This window comes from Rutilus rutilus, assembly GCF_951802725.1.
Source record: "Rutilus rutilus genome assembly, chromosome: 10".
Lineage (NCBI taxonomy): Eukaryota > Metazoa > Chordata > Actinopteri > Cypriniformes > Leuciscidae > Rutilus > Rutilus rutilus.
In genome coordinates this window covers 12,021,599-12,043,252 of record NC_140215.1, presented here as the reverse complement: position 1 = coordinate 12,043,252, position 21,654 = coordinate 12,021,599, and the positions used below count along the sequence as shown (strand labels likewise).

The following is a 21,654-nucleotide window of genomic DNA, read 5'->3' as shown; positions in this document are numbered from 1 at the left end:
AAAGGTTTGTTTGATTGAAAGGATCGCGGGGTGTTTATAGGCACACAGAAAAGCAAGTTTAGTGGCAGTTCATAGCAAAACAAAAAGCCCAGCGATTTGCGGTGTGGCCCAGAATGCGTTGCATAATTCATTAGGTGGGAATTGGAGAACAGGATTGTTTAGAGTGAAACAACGAGACAAAGCGCAATAGAATTATAAATAAGAGCATGGGCCAGCGGGGATGAAGGGGTGCAGGTGGAGAAGGAGAGAAAAAGGAAAGGATGAGAAAGAGTTGGGGGAGAATATACAAATGACATCAAATTAACAAGGTAAATCCAAGCTGCTGAGGAGCAGTGCTGTCAACACACACACACTCACATTTAAATATTTTTCATTCAGATACACATATGCATGCACTGACACGGCATCTATGAATATTTAACATATAATTGGACACATTTAAATATCATCTGTCAGTATCATAGAATTCTATCTATCTATCTATCTATCTATCTATCTATCTATCTATCTATCTATCTATCTATCTATCTATCTATCTATCTATCTATCTATCTATCTATCTATCTATCTATCTATCTATCTATCTATCTATCTATCTATCTATCTATCTATCTATCTATCTATCTATCTTGCTATGGTGGTAATGTGAGGACATGTCCCCACCCCACAACTTTATGAAATAGCTTGCAGCTGCAATTTTGTGTTTGTCAGTTGCGTCCCCTAATATAATCCACTCACGTATACAGCTGCAATTTTGCTTGGTTCATTAAAACAAACATTGTTATTAGAGCAGGTGACCTGACGCATTCAAAGCAAAACACTTACATCGACACCATTATGTACTGCATTTATCCTCTATTCCAAATATCTATCAAACTAAAAGACAAATTTCCAGGATTGACAGTGGGAGGAAGTTAAAAATAAAACAATCCACAACACGCGGTATAAAGAGAACTTGGAATTGAATCATTTAAATGGTTGTTTAAATGATTTTGTGCAGTTTATTTCATGATCATATTGTGATTCATAAATAATTTTTATCAATAAATAGAAAAGCATTTGCAAATTTCCAAGATAAATCTAGAATGTCTAGCCCAAAAAAAATAAAAAAAATAAATCTTGCTGCATAACACAGCTTTAGCGTATCAGCGCAGTAAGTGAATTGTATGTGCCTTTGTAAGGTGAATATTAATATGTAACTCTTGAAAGCCATGTTTATATCATATGTGATATGCTGATGGTATGATATATATATATATATATATATATATATATATAAAAATGTAAAAAACACCATTATCATTAAATCATACCATATAATCACAATATAAATCCCTGGCCTGAGAGAAAGCCCTATCGAAATGGTCTTTTCTATGTATTTCCCAAACAATTATACTATTGTGTGTAAAAAAAAACATGCTTTTCTTTTTACAGTAGATTAAGTAGCTATAATTTGAGTGTTATTTTAAACCAGAGGAAACTTCTAGTATGTTTTTTGAAAAAAGATCTCCTTCCTGAGATTACGACGACACAAACACAGAGGTATTGAGAGTAGACAGGCGATCAACAGACCTCTTTAAAATGTGTTTACCCTTACATTGCTTTCCATTTAAAAAAACATTAGAAAGGTATTATTGTATTACTGATGGAGAACACAAACCACTTCTGTGGATTTGGCTGGTTGACCTATCAGTTTTACTATATGTGCATCCAGCAAATTACCCTTTATGCTTACACCATTCAGACACCCATTGGCTACCAAAGAGCTTTTGATTGATTCTTGAATTTTTCTGATTTCATTGTAACCCCAGATTTGTTGGGACCCAGTAAATATTAAAAGCCTTCTTATAAAAGCATGACTTCAAAAAAAGAACATCACTGCAAACTGTACATGGTCAGTCAGACAAACAGTGATATGGGGGCACTAACAGATGGACAGCTATAGGGCTCGTTCACACCAAGGATGATAACTATTAACAATAATGATAATAAATGTAGTTCTAAAAGTCCTTCTTAATGACACAGCACAACTATATAACGATAACTGCACAGAGGAAGAATATCGTTATAATCCCTTTCACAACTATTTTTTTCCAGCTTTTTGATGAACGATAAAAACATTGACAGCAATCAGGATCCATTCTGCTTTATAGAGCTTGAGAAATTTAGGTGGCAGATGACAAATCTGCAGCACTCGCATAGAATAAACAGTGTGGATGGTAATTTAGTTATTGCTATAGTTATAGTGATCGTTCTTGGTGTGAATGGGCATTTAGACATATTTGATCATATTCGTTCTATTTTTGTCAGATAATATCTTTCACATCTCTTTTTTCCTAAGGAGAAAGTGTTTTCTCTGACAATTTGCTCCTGATTAGGACACAGAATCAGCTCCACGTTTGATTGTGATTCTGAGATATATGAGCTCCATCAAGCGTGGGTGCTGGCAAGTGTGCTGAACTGTAGCGAAGCATATAATTATAATAGGAGACATATCATTTCAGCTATAGATATTGTGAGTGGGTGATGAAGTGGTGTAGATAATCGAACTCAATTTGTCGTATGAAAAAGAGTAATACTTTGCATGTGTTGTGGAAGTACTTGTACCTGTGATATCAGGTTTCTGAGGCATGGAGAACTTCACAAAGGTGGGTTCAGATAGGCCTTTGACGTTGCGGGCGGTGATTTCCACCTCATACTGCGTATTCCACTGGAGCGGTTGCAGCAGCACAAAATCATTCACACCTGGAACCAGTTTTGTCATCCACTGTTCTTCCTTGTCCTACACAAAACCACAAGTGTTTCATAAAACATGCACAAGCATAAACATACAGTATGAGCATATGACTAAACAATTGGCTTTAGGGCACATAAGACTTGTACGAACAATTAGTTCTCACCGTCAGAGGTGTGAAGTCCAGGTTCAGAAAGTAAAAGTCCTCCTCAGTATTTTGTTCAAATCACCTGGATTTGCTAATTAGCAGTTTTTCAGGAGATAGAACTAATTAGTGAAATCAGCTGGCTGAGTTCATGGGTGGAATAGACATATGGCAGGACTTTTACTTTCTGACCCCTGGACTTTACACCTCTGCTCACTGTATTTTGACACATACTGTACATATGACAACTTATCGGCATAAACAATCTTGTTAGTGCATGTGAGCGGCGTGCGCTCACAATGTGTGTGAATATTGGCTATTTTTACAATGGTTTTGAACATCTGCGTAAAAAACGTTGCACACATATGCGTGTACGCACGATTAGTGAATGAGACCTGTTGTTTTATTTGCAACAATGGCAAAATGAAAAATTATATTGTGCTCCTCACATTTGTTTAGCTATGCAAATTCACTTATATTCAAATAGCTTCAACAACATATTTTTAATTATCTTTTAATTAGACAATTTGTCATTTAATTTGTCGAATTTGTCATATTTAGGCATATTTGTCAATTGATTGGTTGCAAATATAAATACAATTTGGTCATTTATTTATACAAAGTGAATTTATTTTTTTAAACATAAATAGTACTTCATCGATTTTCTCTGATGGATGGAAATCAAAACATAAGATTATATATTAAGAGGCCGTCTGATCCTTCATCCTCCGAGCAACAGATAAGAAAGAGATGCTTTTCTCTAATCCTCAAACTTTTTCACACACTTACAGCAGAAACACTCCAACGCATCCATTATTCTCTTTGTGTCCCTACCTGCAGAGAATCTGAGCACGAGTGTGAGCATAATATAGTGTGTGTGTGTGTGTGTGTGTGTGTTTGTGTGTGTTTGTGTGTGTCGGCTGTTCCGCCAGCTAAAATTTTAAAACTAGGCCCACACATACTGCCTTCAAAAACTCATTGCTTTTATATTTTGACATTTTCAAAACGCCTCAGCTCTTTAAAGGCTAAATGGTTGAATGTGCCTTTCACATGTCGACAGTCCTTAGGCATACTGTGACATCTCCATTTCCCCTGTTCTCACCTCCACATGCACAGACCGAGCAAATGAGAGGGAGAGCGAGAGAAAGAAAAAAGGGAAGAGTACAAATAAAAGAGAGGGAAAAGATGCCAGCGGACCCTATTACGCTAGAGGAGGAAGTGAAGCATCACCAAACAGACTGAGACAGACAGAGATGAAGCAAATTAGGAAATGTTGAGGCCCATGAGGGGAAAAACAAACAGAGGGATTGTAGAAGAAAGAGCAAGCAAGCTGTGGTGAATGTGTGTATATACTAGTGTGGTAACACTCAATAACCTTTCAGAACCTGTAGACGAACTGTATTGATTGTGAAACAGTGGTGACATTGTAACTCCATGACGCAAAGTTACACAAGGCCTTTTAGAATGCTGACATCCTCACGGGCACAGCTCTTGCTCCATGTGAGATTTGAGTCTTGTTGTTGAAGGGTCTAATTTTAGGCTACTAACAAATATTGACTGCAATAGTCATGCGACTGCATTTTTGTCGGCCAACCCGGAAGTTAGCGTCACCCTGGTACCCTCGACAAAAACCCTACATTTTTCCATTGGCTTTTGGGTTATTGCAGAAAATAAGGTCTGTGAATAACAAAAGCTTATGATTCTTACTAGTTTTGTTCATTGTGATTATCTATCTATCTATCTATCTATCTATCTATCTATCTATCTATCTATCTATCTATCTATCTATCTATCTATCTATCTATCTATCTATCTATCTATCTATCTATCTATCTATCTATCTATCTAAAAGCTAAACAAAGGCTATGAACAAAATACACCACAGTCCCATGACTACAACCTCACCATCACTAAGCTTCTGACAACTCTTTTTTAAAACATTTTCCCTGAAAGTTAGAGTATTAATAGTTCGCAAAAGCATGATTATAAACACAGCGAGGCTGTGAATGCGGACTAGTGAGTAGATGAGTTTACCTGTTCAGCATGATGACGTTTAATGACAACCTCTGCTCTCCCATTTAGCCACTTGTAAGCAACCACATTTTACAAGACAAGTAAAAGTAAAAAAAAAACAAGAGGGTATTACTGATGTATTTTATATATCTTGAGCTCGTGTTCAACACAGACCTTATTTCCAGACCATATGACCAGATACTATGTATTCTAAACAAAACAATAAGCGTGAGGCGAGAACACTATTACTGTAAAATGAGTGGGCACAGATAATTATGCTTTGTGAGTACAGATATATATTTTTTTATGTGTATATATTCACATACTCATTCATTTTCCCCCTGCTGAATAAGCGGAGGTTAATAGCTGCTTCACCAGCAAATTAAAAGTTCCATGCAACTGCCATTAGGGGGCGAACTTCAGAATTGTTGTGAATGTCAGAGGAAAAAAGATGGCGTCTGGAGCATAGATATCATATATAAAGGCTAGATGTCTCGTGCGCACTGCTGGCCAATGGAGGTCGACGTCCGCACGTGGCGGCCATCTTGCGACAGTGTACTCGCTCACTACTTCAATGGTGCATGTACTTTTAAATAACCATAACTTGCTCATTTTTCTACCGATTTTCAAACGGTTTGGTTTGTTATAAACGTCAGAGATGTAGTTATGACACTGCATACATACACTGCATACATATGAAAAATTATAACATACATTTTCAAGCATTCGGAATTATAGCCACGTTAATAACGTTTGTAAGAAACCAAACCGTTTGTAAATCCGTCAAGATTTCAGCGAGATAAGAGGATTTGTGTGCGTGCTGATCATTCACCTTAATGCACAGAGCACTGTCACAAGATGGCCGAACGATGATGCCGGAAGTGACTGTGCCATAAGACATCTAGCGTTTATATATGATATCTATGGTCTGGAGTGTCAAAATGTTAATTGTTAAAACACTGGGCTGCATCCAATAATTGAGCGTAAAAAAAGTGTTCTTGCGTGCACCGAGAAATTTTTATACTTTTGAAAGAAACGTAGCTTACAGATTTTAACCTTTTTTTTCTTCTTCTCAGGAATATTTAGATAATTAAATTGAATAAAACTCCAACAAAAGAACTAGCTTGGTTAGCTGATTTCCTTAAAAGTCCATAGATATCGTAATCGCAAAATATCGTGTAACCAAATAAATGTATTAAAAAGAGGATATTTTCCTCTTTAAGGAGTCCAAAGGAACAGACTGCATTATTTTAGCTATGTAAATGATAATATACCTTAGGTTTCTATTGATTTCACATAAAGCTAATAATGATTACAATAGACTACCCTCAACCCAAATCATAAACAACCCTAAAAGAAAACATTTTATATTTTTGGAATAATAATAGAAAAACATTGTGGGCTTTATTTCCCCATTGAGAATATCTCTGAATGTCCCCTCCACATTGTTTTTCTATCATGCTGGGGACTTTCCTTTGACTTATATTGTTTTTATATTCATAAGCTGTATATTCTCATAGGAAGTACCGGCTTTCCCCCACAGTGTATGTGATTTCAGTTTCATCAACAATATATGCAAAACCTGATCCACCCAAACCCCTCTATCGCACGCACACCAGTTTTAAGGAAAACGTCAATGCAGTTACACCTGACGCACAATAGCTATTGGGAAGAAAAGCCCTAAAAACAGCAGAATATCTTGTGCAAGAATTAGTTAAGAATGTTTTTATGCACGCTGTAGATCGTGCTGGTGCATAAACAAGGGGCATGGGCTCAAACAAAGAAATGCATTTTCACTGCTCATTACCAAAAGCATCGCCCACTCGTCTCCATGTGTTTACTGGAATAACAACCTCTGCATTTCAGCTCAATCTCAGACGCTACACGTACAAAAAACCAAACCACAGGATTCCTTTTAGTGCTGTTTTTTTTACAGCTAGTTAATGATGAAGTTCATTGCAATTTGTAAAATGCTGTTCTGCTGGGCACAAACTAACAATTCCCCAGTTAAGTCATAATAATAAAAAAAAATATGGTAACACTTAAGTTTAGGGTCCAATTCTCACTATTAACTAGTTGCTTATTAGCATGCATATTTCTAGGATATTAATCCACCCACATTAATTAATAAAAAAAAATATTATCTAAAAAAACCTCCATAGAAAGTGGTTGTACCTCTGTATTCTGCATCATTTAAGCATGAACATTACCAGGCTTAACGAATCCTTTGAATCAAGGTAAAATCATCACCACTGCAAAGTTTCATAAACTGAATAAACACTGATACAGCGCTACAGCAAAGTTTCCCTTGCGACTTTAAGAGCAGCTCACTTACTGTTTTGTATTTGACAATGTATTCCAGGATGGGCATTCCTCCATCGTCCTGCTTGACCAGACCCAGTCGATACGCCTTCCCCACCCCTCGTTGACCCTGAACTGAAGGGGGACTTGGCTCTCCTGAATAACGAAAAAAGAAAACAATGTATGAATGACCCACATTCATATTCATAACTGGTTGTCTATTAACTCAATTGTTGGCAGCAAAATACTACTACAACAGAGTAACGGCTGAAGGTTGTTTTTCCAAACCTACGCAGTTTAAGGGTCAAAGCAGATGGCACTCACGTATAGGCAGAGTTTGAAAGCTCTCTGTGCGGCTGAACTCCCCCTGACCTTTTCCATTCACCGCCGCTACTCTCACCTCATAGGTGGTGTTGGGCTCAAGGTTAGTGAGCAACACGATTGCTGTGGGAGAGAAAAACAGAGTACATGGTTTTAAATGATTGCTTTCTCTAGTCATGCTCTTGCAAACAGGCCTTTTCAGGATTATTTATATTAGCTCAGAGTCCTTGAAGTAGCCCAACTTGCTTATCTGATTGTCTAATGTGCTCTTAAAGTTCCTGCAGACCCATTTGAGTGTTGTGGGTAGAGAAAAAATCAATTTAAGCAATGTAAGTTCAGGTTGGACTGGAGTTGTATCTCCCACACCTATTTTGACCCTAGTGTGGGCAATTGATAAAATTCAACAATAATCTAGAATAAAAGCCAATTTGAGTGCTGTATTCCTGTCGAAGCTCTGAAATGAACTAAAATTTGGATGTAAAAAAAAACAAAACAAAAATTCTTTATGGTGCTTTTTTGGCGCTTGAGTTTGATGGCCCAAATGCACTTTCACTTTTATTAAATTTAAGATAGTTGACAGGATACTCTTCAATAATTAATCTTTGTGTACAGTGTTTCCCATACATTGATTTATTTGTGGTGGCCTGCCACAAAATTCAACAATAATCTAGAATAAAAGCCAATTTGAGTGCTGTATTCCTGTCGAAGCTCTGAAATGAACTAAAATTTGGATGTAAAAAAAAACAAAACAAAAATTCTTTATGGTGCTTTTTTGGCGCTTGAGTTTGATGGCCCAAATGCACTTTCACTTTTATTAAATTTAAGATAGTTGACAGGATACTCTTCAATAATTAATCTTTGTGTACAGTGTTTCCCATACATTGATTTATTTGTGGTGGCCTGCCACAATATCAACATTGACCGCTCCAATGATAGGTCTTTAATGTCGTGTTTTGCGCCATTGCTGTCAAACAAACTAAAATTGAAAGCGCGATAAGGCTTTGTGTCCTTATCAAATTGCAAAAGACTGTTTGTTTGCGCTGTGCAAAGAGAAGTACGCATATGATCAGCTCCATGTCTCAGTGAATAAATGCAGTGAACTCCATCTGCGCATGCTGAGTTTAGCGTGCATTAAGGAACATAGTGGGCACCAACAGTTAAGCGTTATTTTCACATTTGCATAGTTGACGATTACAGCATTTCATTAGATTTGTAATGAGACGCATTTGTAAACTTGTTTTCCACCTAAATAAAAGCTAGACTGAAGTTTCCGTCAAAATAAAAGTTCATAGGTTTACCTCTTTCATGTATAGAAATTAGGACAAAAATAAAGTTTAATTCATTTTTTAGTGCATTTGTTTTACAATATACACTCACCTAAAGGATTATTAGGAACACCATACTAATACTGTGTTTGACCCCCTTTCGCCTTCAGAACTGCCTTAATTCTACGTGGCATTGATTCAACAAGGTGCTGAAAGCATTCTTTAGAAATGTTGGCCCATATTGATAGGATAGCATCTTGCAGTTGATGGAGATTTGTGGGATGCACATCCAGGGCACGAAGCTCCCGTTCCACCTCATCCCAAAGATGCTCTATTGGGTTGAGATCTGGTGACTGTGGGGGCAATTTTAGTACAGTGTCATGTTCAAGAAACCAATTTGAAATGATTTGAGCTTTGTGACATGGTGCATTATCCTGCTGGAAGTAGCCATCAGAGGATGGGTACATGGTGGTCATAAAGGGATGGACATGGTCAGAAACAATGCTCAGGTAGGCCGTGGCATTTAAACAATGCCCAATTGGCACTAAGGGGCCTAAAGTGTGCCAAGAAAACATCCCCCACACCATTACACCACCACCACCAGCCTGCACAGTGGTAACAAGGCATGATGGATCCATGTTCTCATTCTGTTTACGCCAAATTCTGACTCTACCATCTGAATGTCTCAACAGAAATCGAGACTCATCAGACCAGGCAACATTTTTCCAGTCTTCAACTGTCCAATTTTGGTGAGCTCGTGCAAATTGTAGCCTCTTTTTCCTATTTGTAGTGGAGATGAGTGGTACCCGGTGGGGTCTTCTGCTGTTGTAGCCCATCCGCCTCAAGGTTGTGTGTGTTGTGGCTTCACAAATGCTTTGCTGCATACCTCGGTTGTAACGAGTGGTTATTTCAGTCAAAGTTGCTCTTCTATCAGCTTGAATCAGTCGGCCCATTCTCCTCTGACCTCTAGCATCAACAAGGCATTTTCGCCCACAGGACTGCCGCATACTGGATGTTTTTCCCTTTTCACACCATTCTTTGTAAACCCTAGAAATGGTTGTGCGTGAAAATCCCAGTAACTGAGCAGATTGAGAAATACTCAGACCGGCCCATCTGGCACCAACAACCATGCCACGCTCAAAATTGCTTAAATCACCTTTCTTTCCCATTCTGACATTCAGTTTGGAGTTCAGGAGATTGTCTTGACCAGGACCACACCCCTAAATGCATTGAAGCAACTGCCATGTGATTGGTTGATTAGATAATTGCATTAATGAGAAATTGAACAGGTGTTCCTAATAATCCTTTAGGTGAGTGTATAGCTATTACTGTCATAGGAATAATATTATGCAATTTTATATTATTATAATTATTATGTAGTGTAATGTAGAATGAGACACTATATCACAACTAAAAAGAGGGCTGAGTCCTCTTTAAAGTTCAGGTAAAAGTCAATGCACTGACTTTTTCTTTGGTCAATTTGCACAATGAATATAGGTGGGAGATCTTAATTCTGAATTCTCAAATGCACCAGACTGATGAATTTAACTTTAAAATGTGCAATATTTTCTTACGGGGGCATGCCCCTGGACCCCCCTAGAGGGACCGATGTCCAGCCACCACATTTTCACAAAACCCTGTGGGAAACACTGGTGTACTATGGAAGAAAGAAAGTCATACTCTGTGTCCCCTGTGATTTCACATCCTTCCAGTCCTGTGAGCTGATGTCTTTGTATTTGACCAGGTAGTAACTGATGGGTACACCGCCATGGGAGTCCGGCTTCGTGAAGGTAACTGTGGCCACGCGCTGTGCCACCGAGCTCAGCCGAACAGAGTAGGGGTTTGAGGGAACATCTGTGACAGAGAAATTATGGGTCAGGGAAAGAGAGACTAACAAACGACTCCATTTAAGTGCCGAGGCCACAGTTTCTGAGAGTATCAATGGAACTGGTTGTGTGTCTTTCTGTGGGGTATAGAAAACACAGTTATAGAGCTGCTTTCAGGGTCTTACAAGCCAAGGTCCCTCAGCGAAAGACTTTTAAGACCACAAACACACTCAGCAAGAAAGGACTGCACTGTACTCCCATCTTATGAAAAATATGTGATGTCAAATGAAGGTTAAAAGTTAAATAAATATATTGAAAATGAAATCATATAAATAGAAGCAAGCAAGAAGATCGAAAGGTATTCTTACTGCCTAAAATCAATGGTAAAATCATGGTAACAGCGCCTCTCATGGCTTACTGCTTTTATAATTCTGTCAGGACCACTATAGTCAAATACGATTGACAATTAGCATACAGTTAGGATTGGCGGTATGGTTCTGTTCTGGGCAAGAACTCCCTGCGCATCCATGCAGCCTAGCATGGATAAGAGCAGGGAGAGCAGCAATAACCCCCCTTAGGGGAAACAGAACAGAACCAACATGAATGTTTTGGATATCATTCATTAATAAAGATTTTAATGAACAACATAATTTGAGAATTTATTCTGATTCAAAGCGGAATCAGAATGCCAAATCCTGACTGACGAGAGGAGGAGCTGGGGATGGAGGAGGGAATTAGCTCCTGAGAAACGCGATAGCTGTTGATAATACTGAAGGAGCTTATATATGTATACAGTGATAGGCGTCGTATTCCTATAGGTAGACGTGGATCAGTTGAGAGTCAGCTGATGCAAGCTTGACTAACGTGACCTGCCAGAACTGACGCTACGCTTAATAATAATATGTTTTTTATAAAGCAATGTTAAAAGGGTTAACATGAACTACTGTATGAGCAATATATTTATATACAGCATTAAATCAAGGTTAATGTTAAAGTAGTTAATACAAATGTTCATGTTAGTTCACAGTGCATTCACAGATGTTAACAGACATGTATTAGTGAATGTAGAAATTAACATTAACTAAGATGCTGTAGAAGTATTATTCATTGTGAGCTCATGTTAACTAATGTAGCTAACTAATCTTAAGAAATGAAACCTTATTGTAAAATTTTACAGTTAAAAGACACCAATGTTTAATGTGTGATTAAATGTAATAATGATAAAAAAAGTGATAGATAAATAGGAAAAAACAAACAAATATATACATATTTCTGTCTGATGATGTTACAGTTATCTTAAAAAAAAATATATATATATAATAATCCAGCTGATTGTGCATAGGGGACAACCTTAAATCCAGCCACACAGTGGATTTAAATGTGATAAAATGTGTAAAATGCAGAGTTATAAACTCTTATTGGTAGCTGAAAAATATAGTCAAAATAACTGATAAACAATAGCACTAGTGTGTGGGATACAACATATTTTATGAATGATTCCATGCAGGCTTTTTCATAACAGAGGCACCAATATTAGCTCACAGTCCTCAGGTAACACAAACCATGATGTTGCCAATCTGATACAAAAACATGTTGTACCTTGCCTAAACCTCTCATGCATGTACTGTAAGCGGTACGGCATAGTTTCAGATATTTTTAGCTTTTTGCCCTGCTAAGCCAGAAAACACAGACTGCTCTGAATAACAAGCATCTGAGAATTGGAGAGCCAGACCGCTGATGGAAAGAGAAATAGCGAATGAAACAGGGAGAGGCAGCAGGATGACAGAGAGAAACAATGTAGGTGTGCATTATAGACGATGAGGGAGAGGAAGAGCCAGTGGGACAGACTGAGACATTTGGGTGGAACAGCAGAGACGGACAGAAAAGGGAAGTCGTGCCACAGAATCCACCTTTGTCTGTCTGCTAGAACAAAGCATGAAAGAGTTTACAACACAGACAAGCACATGCACTCATATAGATGTGTTTTCATTGTGGTAAACACTTCAAGATGCAAACAATATAACAACAATAGACAACAATCCGTCAGAGTGATCTGCCTTATATTCGAAAAGGCTTCTGCCATAAGCTCTTCAAAGCATGAGTAACTCGAAACATGTTTTTGCTGGCTGTTTGAAAGCTAAAGCGTGTTTACTTCCAGCGGGGCCACGGCGTTCAGCCTGATACAAAAGGAGATTACATGTACATGGACAGGCAACAATGAGACTGTTTGGGACTTTTAATGTGCCTAAAATCCATTCAAGCCTTAAAGGTGAAGTATGTAATTTCTGCAGCACTCTGCAGCAATTGATATAATCACAGTTTCCTGAACACTCCTCACACTGCATTTGCCATTATTCCACCAAACAGATAATCCCGTTCCAAATGTTGGTTGAGACGAAAATGTACATTTTAGACCCAAGGGGGTCATGGCTTGACTGGTTCGCATGTAAACTATTCAATATGGACCCAAAAAGCCAGTTTCCCCATTGACGGCCATTCAAAAGTAGTCATGTATTCAAAACATTTTTTTTTTTTTACAAACAACATTTAAAACCCTCATCCTTCCCTTGGGTTATTTTGACCCGGAAAATATTGTTTAAAAAATGTAGTGTTCATCAGAGGGGTCCAATACCCCAGGACTTTTGTAGCACTTCAACCATGAATACACAAAAAAATTTTTTTAATGGATTCAAGGATTTTTGTGGTTGAAATTTAAAAAAAGTAACAAATCCTTCCCTCGCGGGTCAATTTGACCCCCACAGGAGTGAATGGAATGCAAGGAATGCTTCAATACACATAGAAAAGCCTAAAAATGCTCAAAATATCATTAAATATCATGCTATATTACTTTTTCCACAAGAGGTCGGCAAAGACACCCAATGTAAGATATTTTGAGCTGAAATAAAAGGTTTATGCATGAAATTGTGAGTTATTTTGAATTTAAGTTGAAAGAATGTGAAGAATGTGCTTAAATGACTAAATTACTAAATCTAGTATAAAAAAAAATTATACAAAAAAAACAAAACAAAAAATTCAAAAAAAAATTTGCATAAAAAAAATAGATAAAATATTCTCAAAATGAAATAAAATAAGCTTTCTGGACAAAAAAAAAAAAAAGTAAAATTTTTGGGCTTCGGGTCATTTTGACTCGCGAGGGAAGGATTTGTTACAGAACGTGAGGGAAGGATAAGGGTTAAATCACAAATATTTGTATTAAATTCTATAAGATGGTTTGCCAATGACCAATTGAAGGGCTCAAAATATTTGCTGTTTTATCACTTCAGAAGGTTGAGCAACTGCCATTGAAATGAACAGGAAAGCTAACAGATAGCTTTTCCCAAGTATTATAGACCTCTACACTCCACTAAAGAAGTGAGTTTGGGGTGGGATTCCCGCATTCCCTCTTAGAAGCATTTGGAGTATTTAGGTAAGCTGTTTGGAAACAATAATTATTATTTTCAATTCCACTTGAAGTTACAGTAACTACAGAACACTAGAAATTGTAACTAGTTTCTCTCGTCACAACATTCATAATTCATGGTGGTTACGGTCCTCTGAAATTTTATCCTATGAGAGTGACATATATGTTGTTGTCTCTACACGTTAAACTGGGATTAAAATAAAGTATTTCAACATTGAAAATAACAAATTTGATTACTATTGTCATGCAGCTAATATACTGACAGACACAGTAATCAGGTGGATTATTTGAACCACACTCACCTGCCTGAGCTAGGATGAACTCCTGGAAGCGCATTCCGATGTTGTTCCTGGCTGTGCAGTTGTAACGGCCAAAATCTCTGTCTGACATCGGGGTAACCTGAGGACAATGCCTTAGTGAGATCATACATTTCTCTTGTTTCACATGCTTGTCATTGTAAACTTCTAATGACAAGATGTTGTTTTGTTATTATTGTGTTCATTTGACACTAATAAACATAACTGCTGAGGACACATCTGTTTCCAGCGAATGAAGATGAGTTGTCTAGTTCAGATGAGGTAAGAAAGACAAATCTGCTTGTATCACTACAAATAAAATTCACTGCAGACAATACACCTGCTTGTTACACCTGTAGCCCTGAATGTTTTAGCAAAAGGTTTTACATTATAATCTACATACGATAATTTTGACCTCTGTACAATCAATAATGACAGAAATCCCATGATGTAAGATCATTTCAGAATTTTGTGACACTTCAAATGATGGTCATTGTGACCCTATGTCTACCGGAGACTGTGAACGTGGTGTTACACGTCTTCCATCTCATCTTACACGTCTTCTCGGCCAATCACCGTGGAGAATAACTCTCACGAGCACAAGTTAACGTTCCTGCGCTCAAGTCAGTTGTTTCCAAGCTGAGGTTGATAGTTTAGCAAAAAAGTTGTTTGTAGGCTTTTAACTAATAGATATCAGCATGAAACCTCCCCAGTTCATTACTGACATTAAGACAAATATCTTTTGTATTACAAGTTTTTAGAATATTTATGTTTAAATATGCAAATTAGGTATTATCTCATTAAAAATGTGCTAATTTACATATATTTCCAGAAGAGAAATCTGAACATTGGATAAAGCCAGATTCAAAATTCTGGTTTCATTTTGCTGGCATATTAGAGTCAAAGGTTTTTACAGAGGGGATTTTGGATATCTCTTTTTATCACTCCATTAATTAGAAAAGACTGTCAACAGCCAAAACAATTTTTTGGTATAAAATGTTGTATAAATCAGAATCTGAACGATATATGAACAAACCCCTCAGTAAAAACCTTAAGAATATAGATAGGAACACAACTGGAAAGTTTGGTTTATGTAAGTGCTGTTGAAGTGGAGATTTCTGGCTCAGAGTATGAGAAAAAACCCATTTTGAGAAAACGGCCTTTAAAGATTTGTATTGTAAAAATTCATACTTTTTTAGTGGAAACAACTATTTACAGACAAAATATCTTATCAAATCATTAGCAATTAACAATACAAACCACCTAAAACACATCAAAACTTTTATGGACTTCAACTGAACAGAACCCCAGTCAAAAACAGTCAAAAACACACTCTGGAAATGTCAGAGCACGTCACGTGATGCATCTGAACGAATCACGTTGTCAGAAATTGACATCAGCCAATGAGATTTCGCTTTTAGAGTTAAATGCCCCATTGTACTTTCACGATTGGTTGCTGATAAAAAGGAAATGACCATATTTGGATCCGACAGCATTGTACAGGTGAGAGAGAGAGAGCTTTCCAACGGTATATATTATGACAGTGTGCAGACAGCGATCGCGGAGCAGCGGGATGATTTAGAACGCCAACTTTTGTTGAATTTAGGAGAAATCTACAGACGCAAATAGACAAAGTGTAGTAAAATAAAGACCTAAATGTGTATTTCTGACTTTTTTTCACCACAAGTCTGAAAGAAGACAAAGACAAATAGTCCAAAATCTCAAAATTGACCAGTGAAAAAAAACACGATGTTTTTGCCTGCCGTGTCTCCCCTTAAAATGTTAAATATTAATTCATGTTTAACTCCTATGGTCTTCCTATCTTAGCAAACACAAAGATCCAATAGAAGTGAAAATAACCAACAGCAGTGGATGGGTTACCTCTAGGAGAGATTTGCCGGGGACACTGTGCACTCGCATATTTCCAGCACCCTCACTGGGGATGGTCAACTTTTCCCGTCTCCACAGCATTGTGGCCGGAGGGTTAGACATAACATCACAGCTGATGTTGACCGGGTTCCCTTCCCACGAGAAAAATATGGTGTGGTTGGTCTGGAACTTTGGTGCATCTGTGAAAGAACGGCAAAAGAGTACTCAGTAATGGCACGCCAAGCTCTTCTAACAGTCATCCATCAAAAACTCATTCAAGATTAGCTGCCCGAGGTCTAAATTAAATCCGAGCATGTACCAAGCAGGTAGGAGCTTCCACGTTCGAGTAAACCGAACACTTTATCATGGAGTTCTTTTTCACCTGGGTAAAATGGGCCCCTAATCATACTGAATCTAAAGCATGGCCACTTCTTGCAGGTTGCCTTTAATTTTTCAAAACAACCCACATACACTCAAACCCCATCTTCTCCCACAATGCAGTGGGTGGTGGAAGATTTCATTTGGCAGTATGAAAGAGAGACGCAATGAGGCAGAGGGTGTGAGATAGAGAGTATCGTGATATTGGGAAATGCTGCCTTATATGTGATTTCTCAGTCTTACACCCACATACACCAGCAGACACACAAATAGACAGGCACAGAGGAACAGCACACACACAATCACACCCATTTTTTCCATTAAAGAGATTGATGCAGCCCACAGTGTCACATCGGTGACAGATTGAGACTGAATGAATGAGTATATTAGCAACCCTGCTAGATGGTCCATTCCAGTGCACCCCATAATGAGATATATATCTACCCTGCTGCTGCCACTGGTTCTAAGGATACAGAAGGATACATAATACAGAATTGTAATTTGAATTTTAGGAAGTGAAATGAAATGTTGATGTAAATTAAGCTTTTTCGTTATACATTTCATTTTTCAGTACAAATGGTATCATACACACAACATAATGGGTATTTCCAGAAAAATAATACAGAAAAAATACATACAATTATTATTATTATTATTAAGGCGAGACACTACAGGTGAATAGGGTACAATTTTTAACTAGCAGATATCACCATGAAACTTTCCCAGTTGATTACCTACATTAAGATGAGAAAAAAAATGTATTACAAGTTTTCTGTAATTTAATGTTTAAATATGCAAATTAGGCAATATCTAATTAAATATGCGCTAATTTGCATATATTTTAAAAAACGAAATCTGAGTATTGGATAAAGCCAGGTTAAAAATTATTTTTTCATTGTGTTCACATATTAGATGGGAAAAAAATTACAGAAGGATTTATTGATATCTACTTTTGTTATCCTGTAAATCAGAAAATACTGTCAATAGCCTTAAAAAAATTATTTTCGCCATGTTTTTTGGAATAAAATGTTATATAAATCAGGCTAGGAATAATATATTTACAAATTTTGTAAATGTCTTCATAATATCACTAGGTACAAGACTGGAAAGTTTGGTGTATATAGGTGCTACTGAAGTGGAGATATCGGACTTGGAGTATGAGAGAAAAGTCATTTTGAGAAAACGGGCTTTAAAGATTCATCATCAGCCAATGAGATTGCGTATTCAGCCCTTTTACTTTCACGATTGGTTGCTGATGAAAAGGAAATGACCATATTTGGATCCGACAGGATTGTACAGGGGAGAGAGAGCTTCCTAACGGTGCATGTGATGACAGGGTGACGGCAGAGATCGCGGAGCAGCATGTTGATTAAGAACGCAAACTTTTGTTGAATTTATGAGAAATCTACAGACGCAAACAGACAAAGTTTAATAAAATAAAGACCTAAATGTGTATTTCGGACTTTTTTCACCACAAGTCTGAAAGAAGACATGTTATTGAAGACAAATATCCAAAAATCTCAAAATTGACCATTAAAAAAAACACACAATGTTTTTGCCTGCCGTGTCTCGCCTTAAATTAAAAATAGAGAATAGGCATAATTAGTTTAATTTAATGATGCAATTATTTATTTAAATCCTCTTCCTTCTACTCCAATTCAAATACCAATTCAGTTTACTGAAAGCTGTGACCAATTCAATTCAAATTCCAGCTCATAAATGATTAAATTCAGAATTTTTCTCTACCCTGCATTGAACATTTAGACCACTCACACTCAATATCCAGGAACATGCTCTTCTGATGTCCACCGATTCTGCTGAGAGCCTCACAGTCAAAGCGTCCCCAGTCAGATAGCCTGACTCCAACAATAGTCAGCATGGATTCGCCATAACGTCCTCGCGCCTCCACACGCCCGTCTGTACTCTGAAACAACATCACATTCTTCAGTTATTTGAAAAGTAGATAAACGCGATTATCAGATAGTCAAGGTTGTAGGATTAAGTATAAAATCATGTAATAGCAAGAAGGGGATTTAACAAATTAAGACATGACTCACTCACAAGTACAGATCCAAAGTAACCAGGGAGTTTTAGGGGATTTATGAGAGGTAATGGTGAAAAGATTGCTGCAGCTTTTAACTTAACTGAAGCGTATCATCTGCTTTTCCCTTACATGATCAGACAGACATTTATCATGTTAAATATGTACATAACTATTTCTAACTTCCCACACACTCTTGTCCGACTTGTGAACACATATTCAAGTTAGGACTGTGTCAGGTCCTGATCCCATTACTCCCTCTAAATAAAGAACATAAAGCTATTGTATCTTTTAGAAATATCGACATTAGTGTTATGATACAAGGCACCAATGTTCAACAATTAGAAGTTGTAATATAGTTCATTAGCATAACTGTAGGTGATATTATGCATACAGGCCCTGTGCCAAAGCGAGCTGGCAGGCTTTTTAAGGCATGATAAGAATGCTACCAAAAAAAAAAAGGCTGCTCCAGGAAGTGTAATTATGCCGCCTTCAAAATCCCCTTCTTGTAGACAATTTCTAAAGCAGCATGAAATTAGCAGAAAATACGACCCCAAGCTAAGTGTGAAGAAAACCAATCCAAGATTTAGAGATGCACTGATCGACCAGCCAGGGACCGGTATTGGCCGATTTTCCGCATGATCGTCCCGGACCGTTGACCAGTTTCATGTCTTTCTGAATCAGAGCCGGTCCGGTTTGTTGCCAGCGGCACAGACAATAACGTCAGTTCTCGCTCTCTTCTCTCAGGCAGCGAAGTGACACACACCGGCCTCTTTTCACTCACTTGTCTCTATATGCTGTCAATTATAGTTCTTTGAAAGAAAATCGGAATAGGCAAAAATCGTCATCGGCAGGTCACACTTTAAAAAAAATCGGAATGGGCCAAGAAAATACGTTTTTATTTTTTTTAATTTTTATAAATTATTACTTTTATTCAGCAAGGACAATAAATGTAAAAAAAAAATCAAAAAAAAAAATCAAATTGGAATAAATGCTATTCTTTCTATTCTTTAATCAATCCTGAAAAGAAAGAAACATTTATTATGATAGTATTTTATGCTTAGAGCAGTGCATTGTTAAGCAACATGATAACGCCAACTTCTATTAAAATGAATAGAAATGCCCCTTTGTGTCGAGACACAATCTGTATGATGCATGTTGCTGATATGTAAAACTTTCCAGAACGCTCACTAAACGCGTTACATTTCACTTTGACGACTTTAGAAAACCGAATCCTTTTCGAATTTCGAACTTCTATTTTACTACAGCTTCAAATACAACACATCCACAAGGCTTTTTTGAACCACTGGCAAAAGAAATTTAAACGGATACTCCACTTTAAAATGAAAAAATGTTCAATGTTGTTTCAATCCTTTATGAATTTCTTTCTTCTGCTGAACAGAAAGGAAGATATTTAGAAGAATATCAGTAACCAGACAGTTTCTGGTCTCATTGACTTCCATAGTATATATTTTTTCCTACTATGGAAGTCAGTGAGACCAGAAACTGTCTGGTTACTGACATTCTTCTAAATATCTTCCTTTCTGTTCAGCAGAAGAAAGAAATTCATAAAGGATTGAAAGAAACATGAGGGTGAGTATATGATGACAGAATTTTCATTTTAAAGTGGAGTATCCCTTTAAATCCGTGAAAGGATATGAATACCATAGGATGGCAGACCCTTCCAAACATGGATCTCAGACAGTTTAACCGTCTTAAAAGCAAACAAGTTGAGCAGACATTAAACAGACCTCTGTTTCTCAGATCACAACACTGCTCTGATGTAAATCACCTCTTCAGTTTTTCCCACTGCCCTCTGAAGCGTTCACTGCATAATAAGCAGCAGTGGGATGTGTGGCGGTGTCAGTTTTGATTAGTGAGAGTGAGCAGTAGTGTGGTTAACAAGAGGCAGTGCATGATGACAGTTTTGAGGCCTGTCTTCCTGTCTCAACACCCCGCTCATCATCCGAGCTGACCAAAATTGCCCTCAGTCAGTCACTAATCTCCATACTCATGCTGACACATGCATCATAGCAACCAGGTCCATTTCCCAGACGCTCTCTGCTGAAAGAAACAGGTCACACCAGCTTAAAGGGATAATTCACCCAAAACTTAAAAATTTGTCATCGTTCAATACCCCTCATGTCGTTCTTCCAACGCCGTCTGGCTTTCTTTCTTCAGTGGAATACAAAGCAATTCTGAAGACTGACTTTCTATGCAATTACAATGAAAGGCTTTCAAGTTTCAAAAAAAGATGGAAAAGCATCATAAAAGCATCATAAAAGCGGCCCACATGGTTTGTGCACTGTATTTCAAGTCTTTTGAAGCTATACAATAGTTTTGTATCAGTGTTCACTGACACCAGATCAATGAGGCAGCGGGTTGAACTCAAGGACTGGACCAGTTTGATCTGGGAACAAATCATTCAGATTTATGTGAACAACCAATTCATTGAAAGGATCTGATTCAAAAGAATGATTCATTTATGAACTGGACACTACTTTTCTCATAAAATCACCATTATACATCATGAACACACAATGGAGAAATAGGCTGGATATCAAGATATACATACATATATACACATACATACAGTATATATATGTCCCCTACACAATAACTCCCCAACCCTACCTTCACAGAACTCTAATGATCTTTGACAGTTTCTGTTCCCATCATCTTTCCTGGCAGGTCACTGCAATCGCATTTGCCACTCTGCAGGACACATTCATATTCAATGCAGACATGGAGCTAACTAACGTAAACCAGCTCAGACCATCTTGGACCAGACCATAAATTACCTTGGACCAGCAAGAAGCCATATAAAACCATGTTAAACTGGATTTAGCTGCATTTGGTTTTTCCGCATTCAGATACTTCTAAAGTGAGACATATCATTCTAAGCTGTTAACATTTACATTTACATTTTCATTTTTACATTTAGCTGACGCTTTTATCCAAAGCGACTTACAATTGCTATATATGTCAGAGGTCGCATGCCTCTGGAGCAACTAGGGGTTAAGTGTCTTGCTCAGGGACACATT

General features: G+C 37.4%; 1 protein-coding gene across 3 annotated transcripts in view; it reads right to left on the bottom strand.

Annotated features, from left to right (window-relative positions):
* The window catches only part of LOC311298625 (neural cell adhesion molecule 2), a 245,862-nt gene that overhangs the window by 15,670 nt on the left and 208,538 nt on the right, over positions 1–21,654 (bottom strand). For all 3 annotated transcript variants that reach the window (XM_084421710.1, XM_084421711.1, XM_084421712.1), the window contains exons 9-15: positions 18,343–18,493; positions 16,204–16,391; positions 14,329–14,425; positions 10,460–10,633; positions 7,518–7,637; positions 7,228–7,349; positions 2,608–2,782 (exon numbers count right to left, since the gene is read on the bottom strand). In XM_084421710.1, the coding sequence (XP_084277836.1) occupies positions 2,608–2,782; positions 7,228–7,349; positions 7,518–7,637; positions 10,460–10,633; positions 14,329–14,425; positions 16,204–16,391; positions 18,343–18,493 (1,027 nt within the window). The remainder of the gene's footprint in view (positions 1–2,607; positions 2,783–7,227; positions 7,350–7,517; positions 7,638–10,459; positions 10,634–14,328; positions 14,426–16,203; positions 16,392–18,342; positions 18,494–21,654) is intronic.